Source organism: Nycticebus coucang, chromosome 12 (assembly GCF_027406575.1).
Source record: "Nycticebus coucang isolate mNycCou1 chromosome 12, mNycCou1.pri, whole genome shotgun sequence".
Lineage (NCBI taxonomy): Eukaryota > Metazoa > Chordata > Mammalia > Primates > Lorisidae > Nycticebus > Nycticebus coucang.
In genome coordinates, this window is record NC_069791.1 from 16,927,133 (window position 1) to 16,942,357 (window position 15,225).

General features: G+C 48.6%; 1 protein-coding gene across 1 annotated transcript; it reads right to left on the reverse strand.

The window, feature by feature from the left end:
* Positions 1 to 2,235: 2,235 nt before the first annotated feature.
* Positions 2,236 to 12,125, reverse strand: TUBA1C (tubulin alpha 1c). Its single transcript, XM_053558136.1, has 4 exons — positions 11,968 to 12,125; positions 7,635 to 7,857; positions 7,311 to 7,459; positions 2,236 to 3,320 (listed from the first exon to the last, which is right to left on the reverse strand). Exons 1-4 carry the CDS (start codon positions 11,968 to 11,970, stop codon positions 2,346 to 2,348), a joined length of 1,350 nt encoding a protein of 449 aa, XP_053414111.1. The 5' UTR covers positions 11,971 to 12,125; the 3' UTR covers positions 2,236 to 2,345.
* Positions 12,126 to 15,225: the final 3,100 nt, after the last annotated feature.

Sequence of the window (15,225 nt, forward strand, 5' to 3'; positions counted from 1 at the left end):
CCCGCTCAGCCTGCAGTGAAAACCTGGCCCATCTGATAAGCAGCAACAGCCAAATTTATGCTCAAAGATAGGCCTAGGCCAGGCACATTGGTTTTGGCCTATAATCCCAACACTCTGGGAGGCTGAGGCAGGTGGATTGCCTAAACTCAGGAGTTCAAGACCAGCCTGAGCAAGTGAGACCCCCATGTCTTAAAAGTAGCAAGGGGGCTCGCAGCCCACAGTACAGTGGTTACGGCGCCAGCCACATACACCAAGGGTGGCGGGTTTGAACCCAGCTCTGGCCAGGTAAACAACGACAACTGCAACAAAAAATAGCCGGGTGTTGTGGCAGGCACCTGTAGTCCCAGCTACTTGGGAGGCTGAGGCAAGAGTATGTTTAAGCCCAAGTGCTGGAGGTTGCTGTGAGCTGTGACCCCAGGGACTCTACCAAGGGCGACATGGTGAGACTCAGTCTCCAAAAAAATAAATAAATAAATAAATTTAAAAAAATAAAATAAAAAGCAGCCAGGGGTTGTGGCGGGTGCCTGTAGTCCCAGCTACTAGGGAGGCAGAGACCAGAGAACGATTGCTTGAGGCAAGAGAATCGCTTGAGCCCAAGAGTTTGAGGTTGCTGTGAGCTGTGATGCCACAGCACTCTACCAAGGGTGATAAAGTGAGACTGTCTCAAAAAAGAAAAGAAAAATAAGCCATACAGGTTGACTTAAGTAGTCTGTAATTTTAGTTACTTGGGAAGGTGAGGGAGTAGGGTCATTTGAGCCCAGATCTAGCCTAGGAAACAGACCCTGTCTCTATTAAAAAAAAAAAAATTAAGAGGAAAAAAAAAACATAACCATGGTTACTGTCAAGACAAATGCTATAAAACCATCCTGAGCACGTAAGCATCTCGGGCTATAAAAGCATGTCATATCATGCTTGCAGATAGAACACATGCATTTAGGTGTTTGCTTCAAAGAGCAAAGGGTACAAAACACTTGTGTGAGAGATGGTAATGGGTACCACTGGAACAAGGTTAAGTCACAGGTCAAAGGCCACAGTGCTGCAGCTCTAGCCACCTGCTGGGTGTTCCCATTTGGGCAAGCACCAAAACAGGTTCCTCCCTCTGCACAAAGCCCGGCCTTTTTGGTCATTGTCCTTTCTCATCACTGTTTAACTTCTGTTTTTGAGACAGAGCCTCAAGCTGTCACCCTGGGTAGAGTGCCATGGCAGCAAAGCTCACAGCAACTTCCAACTCCTGGGCTCAAGCAATTCTTCTGCCTCCCAAGTGGCTGGGACTACAGGCGCCTGCCACAATGCCTGGCTATTTTTTGTTTGCAGCCGTATTGTCTGGGGGGTAATTGGAACCCTCCAGATCAGGTGTATGTGGCTGGCGCCTTAGCCACTTGAGCCACAGGTGCCGAGCCATCACCGTTTAACTTTATAGGCTACACCACTTGTGCCTATACCAAGCACCAAGCCCCTCATCCCCTGGCCTTTACCCTTTCCTGAGCTCCCTTTTGACCCCAACAACCACATTGCTCCCTATGGCAATGGGCGCTTGGAAGAGGATCCAAATCAGGAAACTCTTCCCCTTTCCAATCCTTCCTATGCATAACATGAATTGTCATCATTCCCACTTCAGATATTCTCCATGACATACGGTAATTCAAGAACCCAAATTAACAGCCAGTGCCTACTATAACTTTGGCAAGCAGTAACACCTGTAGAACAAACCCATCTTACATACCATTGTAGGTTATGGTCATGCAAGGAATACATTCCAAGCCACTCCCATGTGACTTAACATTAAAGACAGCAATAGTACTCTCAGCCCAGCAGTGTGACTGGATTACTTGAATTTTGGCTCCAGTATTTACTGTTAGCAAACCCTCTCCGGTACAAATGTGAGGTCACAGCAGACCAAGAGCATGATTTGGGAGTTTATCCTGAAAAGTAGTATCTAAAGCTGCTTCTCAGACCTATAGAATTAAAGCTGCATTTTAATATTTACAGGTGATTTGCATACACTTTAGTTCAAGAAGCACAGACACAACTTATTTGAGCCTATTGTTCCACTTAAATGATTCTCCCACTCATGAATTCAGGTCTAAATGAAACTTAAACCAGTTAGCACAGTGTATAGCACAAAAGTCATTTAAATGTTGACTGAATAATGATCAGGCGGTTCCCAAATACAACCCCAAATAGTCTTAAGTGGGTCAAGTATTTATTGTGACAGAGAAGTCAGTTTGGCATCTAAAATATCACTTTTATTAACACATTAGGGCTACTACAATGGACAGTTTCACAGAACAGAACAGAAATAAGACAGTCTCAGGACAACACAGTGTAAAGTTGTAGCACACAGGTTAATACTCCTCACCTTCATCTTCCCCGTCAGCACTATCTGCTCCAACCTCCTCATAATCCTTCTCAAGGGCAGCCATATCCTCACGGGCCTCAGAAAACTCTCCTTCCTCCATCCCCTCACCCACGTACCAGTGAACAAAGGCACGCTTGGCATACATCAGGTCAAACTTGTGGTCCAGGCGAGCCCAGGCCTCAGCAACGGCTGTGGTGTTGCTCAGCATGCACACAGCTCTCTGTACCTTGGCCAGGTCTCCACCAGGTACCACAGTGGGGGGCTGGTAATTGATGCCAACCTTGAAGCCAGTGGGACACCAATCCACAAACTGGATGGTACGCTTGGTCTTGATGGTGGCAATGGCAGCATTGACATCTTTGGGGACCACATCACCACGGTACAACAGGCAGCAAGCCATGTATTTACCGTGGCGAGGGTCACATTTCACCATCTGGTTGGCTGGCTCAAAGCAAGCATTGGTGATCTCTGCTACAGTAAGCTGTTCATGATAGGCTTTCTCAGCAGAGATCACCGGGGCATATGTGGCCAGAGGGAAGTGGATACGGGGATAGGGCACCAGGTTGGTCTGGAATTCTGTCAGGTCAACATTCAGGGCACCATCAAATCTGAGGGAAGCAGTGATGGAGGACACAATCTGGCTAATAAGGCGGTTCAGGTTAGTATAGGTTGGGCGCTCAATATCAAGGTTTCTACGACAGATGTCATAGATGGCCTCATTGTCTACCATGAAGGCACAATCAGAGTGCTCCAGGGTGGTGTGGGTGGTGAGGATGGAGTTGTAGGGCTCAACTACAGCTGTGGAAACCTGGGGGGCTGGGTAAATGGAGAATTCCAGCTTAGACTTCTTGCCGTAATCAACAGAGAGGCGTTCCATCAGCAGAGAGGTGAACCCAGAACCAGTTCCCCCGCCAAAGCTGTGGAAAACCAAGAAGCCCTGAAGACCTGTGCACTGGTCAGCCTGCAAAAGGAAAGACTTTTTAGTATTGAGGCATTTGGTGAAAGCTGTGATGATTTCTACGAATCCACGGTTACAGCGATAGAGATTTTAAAACTCTTCTTGGGCGGCACTCGTAGCTCAGTGGGTAGGCCATTGGCCACATACACTGAGGCTGGTGAGTTTGAACCTAGCCCAGGCCAGCTAAAACAATGACAACAGCAACAACAACAAAAATAGCTGGGCATTGTGGCAGGATCCTATAGTCCCAGCTTCTTGGAAGGCTGAGGCAAGAGAATCGCTTAAGCCTAAGAGCTGGAGGTTGTTGTGAGCTGTGATGCCACATCACTCTACCGAGGGCAACATAGTGAGACTCTGATCTCAAACAAAACTGCTTCTGAATAGTATTTGCTAAGAAAGCAGTGATAAGGCCAGGCATGGTGGCTCAAGTCTGTAATCCTGGCGCTTTGGGAGGCTGAGGCAAGTGGATTGCCTGAGCTCGGAGATTCAAGACCATCCTGAGCCTGAGTGAGCCAGAGGGAGACCCCATCTCTACCAAAAAAAGTCAGGCATTGTGGCAGGCAGGGCAAGAGAATCTCTAAAGGAAAAAAAAAAATTAAAAAAAATAAAAACTTCAGGGCGGTGCCTGTGGCTCAGCGGGTAGGGTGCCGGCCCCATACGCCAAGGATGGCGGGTTCAAACCCAGCCCTGGCCAAACTGCAACAACAACAAAAAATAGCCGGGCGCTGTGGTGGGCGCCTGTAGTCCCAGCTACTCGGGAGGCTGAGGCAGGAGAATTGCCTAAGCCCAGGAGCTGGAGGTTGCTGTGAGCTGTGTGACGCCACGGCACTCTACCAAGGGCGATAAAGTGAGACTCTGTCTCTACAAAAAAAATAAAAACTTCAAAGTAAGAAGAGTGAAAGCCAGTTGAAAGCAAAACTAGAAAAAAAAAAAAAAAAAAAGCAAGCAGGTGGCGCGTGTGGCTCAGTGAGTGGGGCCCTGGCCCCATATACCAAGAGTGGTGGGTTCAAACCCAGCCCCGGCCAAACTGCAACCAAAAAATAGCCGGGCGTTGTGGCGGGCGCCTGTAGTCCCAGCTGCTCGTGAGGCTGAGGCAAGAGAATCGCGTAAGCCCAAGAGTTAGAGGTTGCTATGAGCCATGTGACGCCACGGCACTCTACCTGAGGGCGGTACAGTGAGACTCTGTCTCTACCAAAAAAAAAAAAAAAGATAGCCGGGCGTTGTGGCGGGCACCTGTAGTCTCAGCTACTTGGGAGGCTGAGGCAAGAGAATCGCTTAAGCCCAGGAGTTGGAGGTTGCTGTGAGCTGTGTGAGGCCACGGCACTCTACCGAGGGCCATAAAGTGAGACTCTGTCTCTACAAAAAAAAAAAGAAATAGAGCTCTACACATAAGCATTTAGGATATAACATTATGTCCCAGAGGCCTACTCTTGGGTTTAGGTGACATACTACCACAATCCAGATCAACACCTGAGATCACTGGGACTTTCTACCACCTACCTGGGCTATTTGACTAACAAACTGCTTTTTTTTTTTTTTTTTTTGAGACAGAGTCTCACTTTGTTGCCCTCGGTAGAGTATGTGGCATCACAGCTCACAGCAACCTCCACTCCAAAGGCAATTCTCTTGCCTCAGCTTCCCGAGTAGTTGAGATTACACGTACCCGCCACAATGCCTGGCTATTTTTTTTGCAGTTTGGCTGGGACAGAGTTTGAACCCACCACCCTCGGTATATGGGGCCTGTGCCCTACACACTGAGCCACAGGCACCGCCCATAAACTGCTATTCTATGAAAGGATGATTTTGAAAGGAGGCTTGTCAACAAAAGCATTCTGTTGACAAGCCTCACTTCTCCAAAGTGCTCCCAGATTTGTGGACAATGTCCCTGGACCTCTCAGTTTCCTTAACCTGTGGTCCCTACTCCAGGTAACTAATTGAGAGCAATGTAGGAGGAACACTGTTATATACCAATTACATCCAGTAATTCTCCCATGGATACAGTAATCCAACAAAAAATATAATTGGTTTGGTAGTCAATAAACTTCATTCCAGAACCCTAAATGGCTTCTACTAGGTTTATTTGTCCCTAAAGGCAGGTCCTGATTTGCAAGTCAATGCTTATAACTGAAGCTTGATTTCCAACCATAGGGGCCATTAATCCAATTTTGCCAAGATGACTATGATAAACATCTGAGAAAGGTATGAAACCATGAATGATGCAAGACCATTCTTTCTAGAATAGACCAGTTGTGGCTGGGCTTAGTATAATGTAATTTTCCTGACAAGTTACTCTGCTCAGGCTTTTATGTTAATACTTACTACCTGCCCACATGCCCAAAGAGCAAAGAATCCTCTGACCATCTGACTCTTAATGAAAATAACTTAAAAATCACCTTCCTAAGGAACCTCCCCTGACTCCACTTTCAGCTTTTTTTTTTTTTTTTTTGTAGAGACAGAGTCTCACTTTATGGCCCTCGGTAGAGTGCCGTGGCCTCACACAGCTCACAGCAACCTCCAACTCCTGGGCTTAGGCGATTCTCTTGCCTCAGCCTCCCAAGTAGCTGGGACTACAGGCGCCCGCCACAAGGCCCGGCTATTTTTTGGTTGCAGTTTGGCTGGAGCCGGGTTTGAACCCGCCACCCTCGGTATATGGGGCTGGCGCCTTACCGACTGAGCCACAGGCGCCGCCCATCTTTTTTTTTTTTTTTTTTTTTTTTTCAAGAGACAGTCTCACTTTATCGCCCTTGGTAGAGTGCTATGGTGTCACAGCTCACAGCAACCTCCAACTCCTGGGCTTAGGCAATTCTCTTGCCTCAGCCTCCTGAGTAGCTGGGACTACAGGTGCCTGTCACAAAGCCCAGCTATTTTTGGTTGCAGTTTGGCCAGGGCAGGGTTCGAACCTGCCATCCTCACCCTACCCAGTGAGCCATAGGCACTACCCCACTTTCAGCTTTGTTCAAAGTTTCCAGTCAGTGTTATACTGGCTTCCTATGCTTGAAACTTTCTACATTAACAGCCCAGATTTCTTCTTCTTTTTTTTTTTTTTAAAAGATAGAGTCTCACTTTGTCTCCGTGGGTAGAGTGCTGTGGCATTACACTGCTCACAGCAATCTCCAACTCCTGGGCTTAGATTCTCTTGCCTCAGCCTCCCCAGTAGCTGAGACTATAGGCGCCTGCTACAACGTCCAGCTACTTTTTTTGGTTGTTGTTGCAATTTGGCCAGGGCCAGGTTTGAGCCCGCCACCTTCAGTATATGGGGCTAGCGCCCTACCCACTAAGCCACAGGCACTGCCCCAGATTTTTTTGTAATGAGTTTTATCAATTAGTTACATGTAGGAATCAACCACTTAGTGTAACTAAAATGACCTAAAAAGGGGTGTCTCCACTTGAAACAAAAAAATAGGCCAAAAAGGAGCACTTACTCCTCTCCCATGGTTGTCCCATACCCAAGGCTATCTGGTTTATAAGTCCAGATAATTTAGTGAGCAGCCTAAATGTCATTTTAGTTGGGATGAAATTACCCTTATAATTTGGCTGTTTTAAAACTATAAGAGAACTCACTCTCTGCCCACCCCCCGCCCTTTGGAGATAGTCTCACTTTGTCACCCTCAGTAGAATGCCATGGCATCATACCTCACAGCAACCTCAAACTCTTGAGCTCAAGCAATCCCCTTGCCTCAGCCTCTCAAGTAGCTAGGACTAAGGTGCCTGCCACAATGCCCGGCCATTTTTTTGGTTGAATTTGTCATTGTTGTTTAGCTGGCCTGGGCTGGGTTTAAACCCGACAGCCTTAGTGTATGTGGCTGGCACTGTAACCACTGTGCTATGGGTGCGGAGCCCAGGCTATTTTTACAGACGGGGGTCTGGCTCTGCCTTAGGCTGGTCTCAAACCCATAAGTTCAGGCCTTCCACCCGCCTTGGCTTCCCAGAGTTCTGGGATTACAAGCGTGAGCCCCCCACCTCTCTCTCCACTTTAAATAAAGTACTATTTACCAGCTTGCGAATTCGATCCAAGACAAGGTCAATGATCTCCTTGCCAATGGTGTAGTGCCCCCGAGCATAGTTATTGGCAGCATCTTCCTTGCCTGTGATGAGCTGCTCAGGGTGGAAGAGCTGGCGGTAGGTACCAGTGCGAACTTCATCTGGAAAGGGAAGACAAACCAGCCATCCATCACTCAGTCACCTGCACCAGCCTGCTGAGCCCTAGCAGGGGGTGGGGGTGGGGCACTGTGTGTGTATGTAATCAATGGAGTCCCCAGGACAGACCTCCTGTCCCAGAACCCTGGGATCTCACTTGGGTTACTGAGGTCAACTCACCAATGACTGTGGGTTCCAGGTCTACAAACACTGCCCTGGGCACATGCTTGCCGGCACCCGTCTCACTGAAGAAGGTGTTGAAGGAGTCATCTCCTCCCCCGATGGTCTTGTCACTTGGCATCTGGCCATCGGGCTGGATGCCGTGTTCCAGGCAGTAGAGCTCCCAGCAGGCATTGCCAATCTGGACACCAGCCTGGCCAACGTGGATGGAGATGCACTCACGCTGTGGAAGGAAGAAAATGTCAGAATATGACACATCAGATGGGACACTTGTAAATGATTCACACCTAAATGACTAATTAACCTTCAAGATAGATAATCACCTTTTGCAGGTACTATTTCACAAGCAAAATTCCTCATTGAAGACCGAATTCAGAGAAAATATTTTGGAAAACCAAAGATATGTTACTGAACTATTAGGCAAAACCAGACTCTTGCTTTGTACCACAGTGGATATTCAAAGCTGGGTTTCTACCATTTTAGAATGACATAAGCTGCTCTATAAGAATATATTTGCACCAGCTCCTGGGAAATGTGTCTGCTGATTCCTTAAACTGATGCAAAATTCTCCCTTCCAGCTCTGATTCATTCTCTGTGTGATTGTGTAACCACTGAGCTCATTCTGGTCCCTCTTTAATCCTATTCTTTACAAGACAAAAGGTCTCCCTCTCCTCTTTAAAACCAGCTTGAACCAGCAAATTACAGGCATATGACTCATGAAGAAAATGCTAGATAAGCAGCAGTTAGCTGTATTTTAAAAACTGGTCAGAAGTAGCTTTTTAACCCTGTGGAAGAATTTCATCTTTAGGAAGAACATTTTTCCTTCACCATCCACATATTTGGGTGTGTGTGTGTGTGTGTGTGTGTGTGTGTGTGTGTGACACGTTAACAAAGGCTAGAAGTGTTACCAAGACTTTACTGATCATTTAAGAAATTAGCTGTTTTCTGATAAAATATACATTTATTATCTGGCATGTGGGAAAAAAGTCTATGGTTTCAAGAATTTAACAATTATGAGGAAATATTTGTTTTCCTTTATTTGCTGAACATGGCCCTTTAAGAAGTTCCCCAAACCTGTTCCTGGTTAGTAAAATAAGGCAGTGAACAGAGTCTGTACCCACAGACTTAAGAAAAAGTGTTCATTGTATTTTGTCATTAGTCAGATTAGCTACTTTGGAGACTGGCAGAGGACTTTCAAAGTATCAACATCAAATTCTCCCAGTACATTTCCCCCAAATAGTAGGATTTAAAATTTTTTAAAGCTGCTAATACGAAACTAGTTAAAGAAAATTCAAACACTAAGTTCTCAAAGGGCCTTGTTTCATAACCCAAGATAATAAAAGCCCTAATTAGGGGCAGCGCCTGTGGCTCAGTAGGTAAGGCGCCGGCCTCATATACCGAGGGTAGTGGGTTCAACCCAGCCCCAGCCAAACTGCAACAAAAAAATAGTCCCCCGTTGTGGGGGGCGCCTGTAGTCCCAGCTACCAGGGAGGCTGAGGCAAGAGAATTGCCTAAGCCCAGGAGTTGGAGGTTACTTTGAGTTGTGTAACTAAAGTGAGACTCTCTTTAAAAAAAAAAAAAAAACCTAATTACTCACAACCTTTGACTTATGATCACCCCCTTCCCACCCACACGCCCCATAAAACAATCAATGTCGGGCGCCACCTGTGGCTCAAGTGGTAGGGTGCCGATCCTATATGCCGAAGGTGGCAGGTTCAAACTCAGCCCCGGCCAAAACCCACAAAAAAAAACAAAAACAATCAATGTCTCCTGTATTACCCATGCTTACTCGCCCACCTCTAGGGCTGTGGGAGAACCGGACCTGTTTGTTCTAATGAACCTACAACTATATACCATTGCATCATGTTTATCTTTAACTGGACTTTGGAAATTCCACAGCGCCCAAAGGCTGGAGAGAACCAAGTATCTGTCTGTGTGGGCCCCAGGCCCAAGGAGATGAATTATCTGATTAGATCCACTCATTATTCTTTTTTTTTTTTTTTTTTTGAGATAGTCTCAAGCTATAACCCTGGGTAGAGTGCCAAGGCATCATAGCTCGCAGCAACCTCCAACTCTTGGGCTCAAGTTGATCCTCTTACCTCAGTTTTTCTATTTTTAGTAGAGATGGGGTCTCTCTTTTGTTCAGGCTAGTCTCAAACTCATGAGCTCAAGCAATCCACTTGCTTGGGCCTCCCAGAATGCCAGGATTACAGGTGTGAACCATCTCACCCAGCCAGATCCACTCATTCTAAGAAAGTGCTTCTTCAGGCTGAGCCCGGTGGCTCATGCCTGTAATCCTAACACCCTGGGAGAAGGAGACGGGTGGATTGCCTGAGTTCACAAGATCAAGACCAGCCTGAGCAAGAGAGAGATCCCGGTCTCAAATAGCCAGGTGTTGTGGTAGGCACCTGTAGTCCCTGGTACTCGGGAGGCTGAGTTTGCTGTGAGCTATGATGCCACTGCACTCAACGCAAGGTGATAGAGTAAGTCTCCGTTCCCCCCACCCACAAAAAGTTTCTACTGGAATTTTTAAGCTTCCAATTTTTCTTTCTTTCTTTGTTTTTTTTTTGTAGAGACAGAGTCTCACTTTACCGCCCTCAGTGGAGTGCCATGACATCACAGGACTCACAGGAACCTCCAGCTCTTGGGCTTCTGCGATTCTCCTGCCTCAGCCTCCCCAAGCAGCTGGGACTACAGGCGCCCGCCACAACGCCCGGCTACTTTTTTGTTGCAGTTCGGCCGGGGCTGGGTTTGAACCCGCCACCCTCAGTATATGGGGCCGGCGCTCTACTCACTGAGCCACAGGCACCACTCGAGCCTCCAATTTTTCTTTCATTGCTCAGCCTAAACTGTTTTCTTGAAGGGTTAGCAGGCAAAGCTAATGGCCACTGCTTGCTCTCCACTCTCCCACCAGCCACTTGGGAAGTTTAGTGAGGAACAGGTGGTGGTCACTTACTCTTAGTGTTGAGCCATCTCTCCCAGAAAAAACACTAATGATCTGCTGCGGCTCTCCTGGCTCTTCAACAGTCCCATGACTTTCTGAATCTCGCTTTTACCAGTATCTTTGTGGACTTGCTTGGTAAATAGCCCAAGGAAGTTGCTATAGTGAGACATATTTTTGTGGTAGTCTCAGAAGAGTCTCTGGTCAACTAACTATTCACTGTATTCTTTTCTTCCTTAAGATACTATTTTGTGGCCAGGTTGTGGTGGCTTGGGTCTGTGCTCCTAGCACTCTGGGACACCAAGACCGGAGGATCACATTAGCTCAGGAGTTCCAGACCAGCCTGAGCAAGAGCAAGACTACTAAAAATAGAAAAATCAGCCAAGTGTTGTGGCGGGTGCCTGTAATCCCAGCTACTTGGGAGGCTGAGGCAGGAGGATAGATCGAGCCCAGGAGTTTGAGGTTGCTGTGAGCTAGGCTGTTAGTTACCTGGGCTAAAGAGACTGTCTCAAAAAAAAAAAAAAAAGAGAGAAGATACTCTTCTGAAATACTTGATACTTGAATACTTGTTTTAAAACATGGGTTCTTTCAAATAAGCCTCCAACAGATGTTAAAAGAGGTCTTGAAAACAATTTAGAGAACTATGTAGAAAAGTGTATAGTTTCACGTTTCTTGAAGGCTGAACCTTAGAATACGGGGTCAGTACTAGTTTACTCTGCGGTTTTTAAAGGAAACATCCTTTTATGGACTTGTTTTCAAAACTCGGTTTCAGTAGAAAGCTTCAGCAATAAACCTCCCACTAAAGTAACAATAGAAATCCGGATCAGACAATTGACAGTTAATTATTCTCTTTGGAGGAGGAGCCCGCCTCCATCCTTCAGGTGGATTGGTGCAACTGGAAACTCTCCCCAGAGTGCAGCCACAGGTGACTCAGCAGCGAGTCACAGGGCGCTGGAGAGGGGGCGCCCGGAAGCGTCTGAGCCGTGAAAGCAGGAGCGCACCAGGTCCTCCAGGGCAGTGGGGAAGGTGAGGTCACTTGGGAAATGAGGGCGGGGATTCTTAGTTTCCAATTTTTTGGAGGTCAATGAGACGGGTCCTTGACCTTCGTAGGGCGGTAGCCGGTCCCGGCGGGGAAACCCTCTCTATAGGGTCAAGAGGGCTATTCATTTGTACCGAGGGCAGAACTCGGGCCACGTTTTCGAATCCTAGGTGGGGTCTGCCCAGTGAACTCGGCTTTCCCTGCCCGGCCACCAGGAGCCAGTTTGGCCAGAGGCGTCTGGAGCAGTCGGGAGCCGTCTGGGGCGCGGCCCCAAGGATAACTCCGCGCGCCTCGCTGCCCCTTGGGATGCACACTCTGCTCCACCCCGGCCCCCGCACCCTGGGCCCACTCACCATGACAGGGACTTGTAGGGTCGCTGAGCGCTGAAGGAGATGAAGGGACGGCAACAGAGATCTCCCACTAACAGACTACCAAGGAGTCCGAGGGAGAAGTAGTGAGAGGGCGGCGTGGCCGGAGGGGCCCTATATACCTCTTCCTGGGCCACGCGTCTGGAGGCGGGGTCCGAACCCCGCCCAAGCCGCCACGGCCCCGCCTCCCGCCGCCCGGCCTGGGCCCTGCGTCCCGCCGCACCCGGCCGGCGGGGAGGGGAGGCCGCGTGCTGCTGATTGGTGGATTCAAAAGTTCGAACCAAACTCTTTGGAAGTGGCCGAAGTCTGGAGGGGAGGAACCACCCAGGGGCGGGAGGAGCGGGGTGGCCGGTGGGGAAGGCATGGCGATGGCGACCGGGAGGAGAGGAAGAGCGAGGGGTCTGTGCTGTCCTCAGTGGCTGCGTCAGCGGGGCCCCCACCAGGGAAAGCGCCAGGCGAAGGTCCGCCTCTGCCCGCCCCGGCCTCCGGGCCAGTCACCGCCGCTCAGCTCCCTACAAGGCCAGGCCGGCTGCCGCCTTCCCGCCCTCGCGCCCTCGCGCCCTCGCGCCCTGAGCGCCCGGGAGGCGCCAAGGCTGGTCCGCCCGCGGCTGGTTCTGCCCGGCTGAGTCCCGGCGCGGCCTGGCACCCTCCGCGGGCATCCCCTCCCTCGCCGCTGAGGGATGTCCGGACAGAGTGCCTTGTGCCCCCATTCTAGACCTTAATTACTACAGAACAGGCCTTAAACCCTTATTCCCACCCTTTGGCTGCTTTGTTTTACTTGTTTACTTACCTCCTCTTTAAGTGGACCTTTTGGTTCCTAACCTAATAGGTGCAAAAGCAATTTTTAGTTCATTGTAATAAGAGATTCCAGCATAGTTGGGTTTTCACATTATTTCACCCATAGGACAAGCCCTCTGAGTTTTTATCCCCATTTTACAGATGAAGTCCACAGTGTGGGGGGGGGGGCTAGAATCCAACTGTGTGACTGCCCTTCACTCACTTGTACTGCTTCATACTAAACACACCTCTACGATAGTCGCTAAAAAGGTTTATTTCGTATAAGCATCCTTTACTTCTGTTGTTTTTCTTTCTTTCTTTTAGAGACAATCTCATTTTGTCGCCCTCGGTGGAGTGCTGTAGCATCAGCTCACAGCAACCTCCAACTCCTGGGCTTAGGCGATTCCCTTGTCTCAGCCTCTGGAGTAGTTGGGACTACAGGTGCCCCTCACAACGCCCGGCTATTTTTTTGTTGCAGTTTGACCAGGCCGGGTTCAAACCCGCCACCCTCCGTATATGAGGCCGGCGCCCTACCCACTGAGCCACAGGCGCCGCCCTGTTTTTCTTTCTCTCCAACTTCATCGTGTTATCTGAGTACACATATATTCTTTAACCATCTCTGGGGGATAGAGTTTATGGAATTTTTTTTTTTTTTTTTGGAGATAGTCTCACAGAGTCACCCTGGTAGAGTGAGGCGCTAGCTCATAGCAACCTCAAATCTTCAAACTATTGGGCTCAAGGGATCCTCTTGCCTCAGCCTCCCAAGTAGCTGGGACTACAAGAGCCTACCACAAGGCCCAGCTAAGTTTATGGAAATTGTGAGTAACAGAAGCGAATTTTCTACAGAATAGAAGTTACAGTCTTTTTTCTGAAGTAGGAATGTTATGCCCCAACTCCATCTTGCTAAGGGCTTTCCACATTCCCTCTTTAAGACAGGAAGCTCAGCTGAAAGAGTTTAGTAATAACTGCAAAACCTCAGCTTCCCCTTGTAAGGGCTCCCCTTACTAGGTGTTGGCTCTTGTCAAATTCAGCTTGCATTAAGGACTCCCCCTCCCCTACCGAAAGCCCCTTAAAAAGGTTTCCAACCCTGCTTGTAGGGATCAAGGGACCTTTTTTTTTTTGGAGACAGCCTCCCTCAAGCTGTCACCCTGGGTAGAGTACTGTGGCTTTACAGCTCACAGCAACCTCCAACTCATGGACTAAAGCGATTCTCCTGCCTCAGCCTCCCAAGTAGCTAGTACTACAGGCGCCTGCCATAACCCCCAGCTATTTTTTGGTTGCAGCTGTCATTGTTGTTTGGCAGGCCCGGGCTGAATTCGAACCTGCCAGCTCAGGTGTATGTGGCTGGCGCCTTAGCCGCTTGAGCCACAGGCGCAGAGTGAGATCAAAAGACTTTGAGGTGTGAGCCCGCTCTCAGCCCAGCTGACCCTTGCTTAATTTGGACTCTGTGCTGGCCACTTACTTCAGGTATAACAGGAAAGGCAAAATGAAACTCCCCAAAATAGGTTTGGATACAGAATAGGAAGAACTCAAGTTTTACCCCAACTCATACAAAATGGCCCCTGTGAAAATAGATGTTGAGACGCTTTTTCAAATTACAGCATATAGGGTGGCATCTGTGGCTTAGTGAGTAGTGTGCCGGCCCCATATACCTAGGGTGGCAGGTTCAAACCCAGCCTCAGCCAAACTGCAACAAAAAAATAGCTGGGCGTTGTGGTGGGTGCCTGTCCCAGCTATTCAGGAGGCTGAGGCAAGAGAATCACCTAAGCCCAAGAATTGGAGGTTGCTGTGAGCTGTGACGCCATAGCACTATACCGAGGGTGACAAAGTGAGACTCTCTCTTAAAAAAAAAAAAAAATTAGGGCGGCGCCTGTGGCTCAGTCGGTAAGGCGCCGGCCCCATATACCGAGGGTGGCGGGTTCAAACCCAGCCCCGGCTGAACTGCAACCAAAAAATAGCCGGGTGTTGTGGCGGGCGCCTGTGGTCCCAGTTACTCGGGAGGCTGAGGCAGGAGAATCGCTTAAGCCCAGGAGTTGGAGGTTGCTGTGAGCCGTGTGACGCCACGGCACTCTACCGAGGGCCATAAAGTGAGACTCTGTCTCTACAAAAAAAAAAAAAAAATTACAGTGTATACTTTTTTTTTTTATTGTTGGGGATTCATTGAGGGTACAATAAGCTAGGTTACACTGATTGCATTTGTTAGGTAAAGTCCCTCTTGCAATCATGTCTTGCCCCCAGAAGGTGTGGCACACACCAAGGCCCCACCCCTCTCCCTCCTTCCCAGTGTATACTTTTTTCATTCATCAAATGCTTATTAGCTGGAAGCTGATGTGGTAACTGTTGCTATCCAGGCAGATTGCTCTTTCCACTGCCCTAGAGAAAGCCAATGTCCAGAGACAGCAAGGTTTACAGCAGAGAAAGAATATATTCTGCACAGTGCTAAGGGGGGAGGCAGAAGCCATTTCT

Coding starts and splice junctions, on each gene's coding strand:
- TUBA1C (XM_053558136.1), bottom strand. Junction 7,460..7,634: donor CCTGGAACCCACAGTCATTG/GTGAGTTGACCT, acceptor TTCCCTTTCCAG/ATGAAGTTCGCACTGGTACC. Junction 3,321..7,310: donor TGGATCGAATTCGCAAGCTG/GTAAATAGTACT, acceptor TTCCTTTTGCAG/GCTGACCAGTGCACAGGTCT.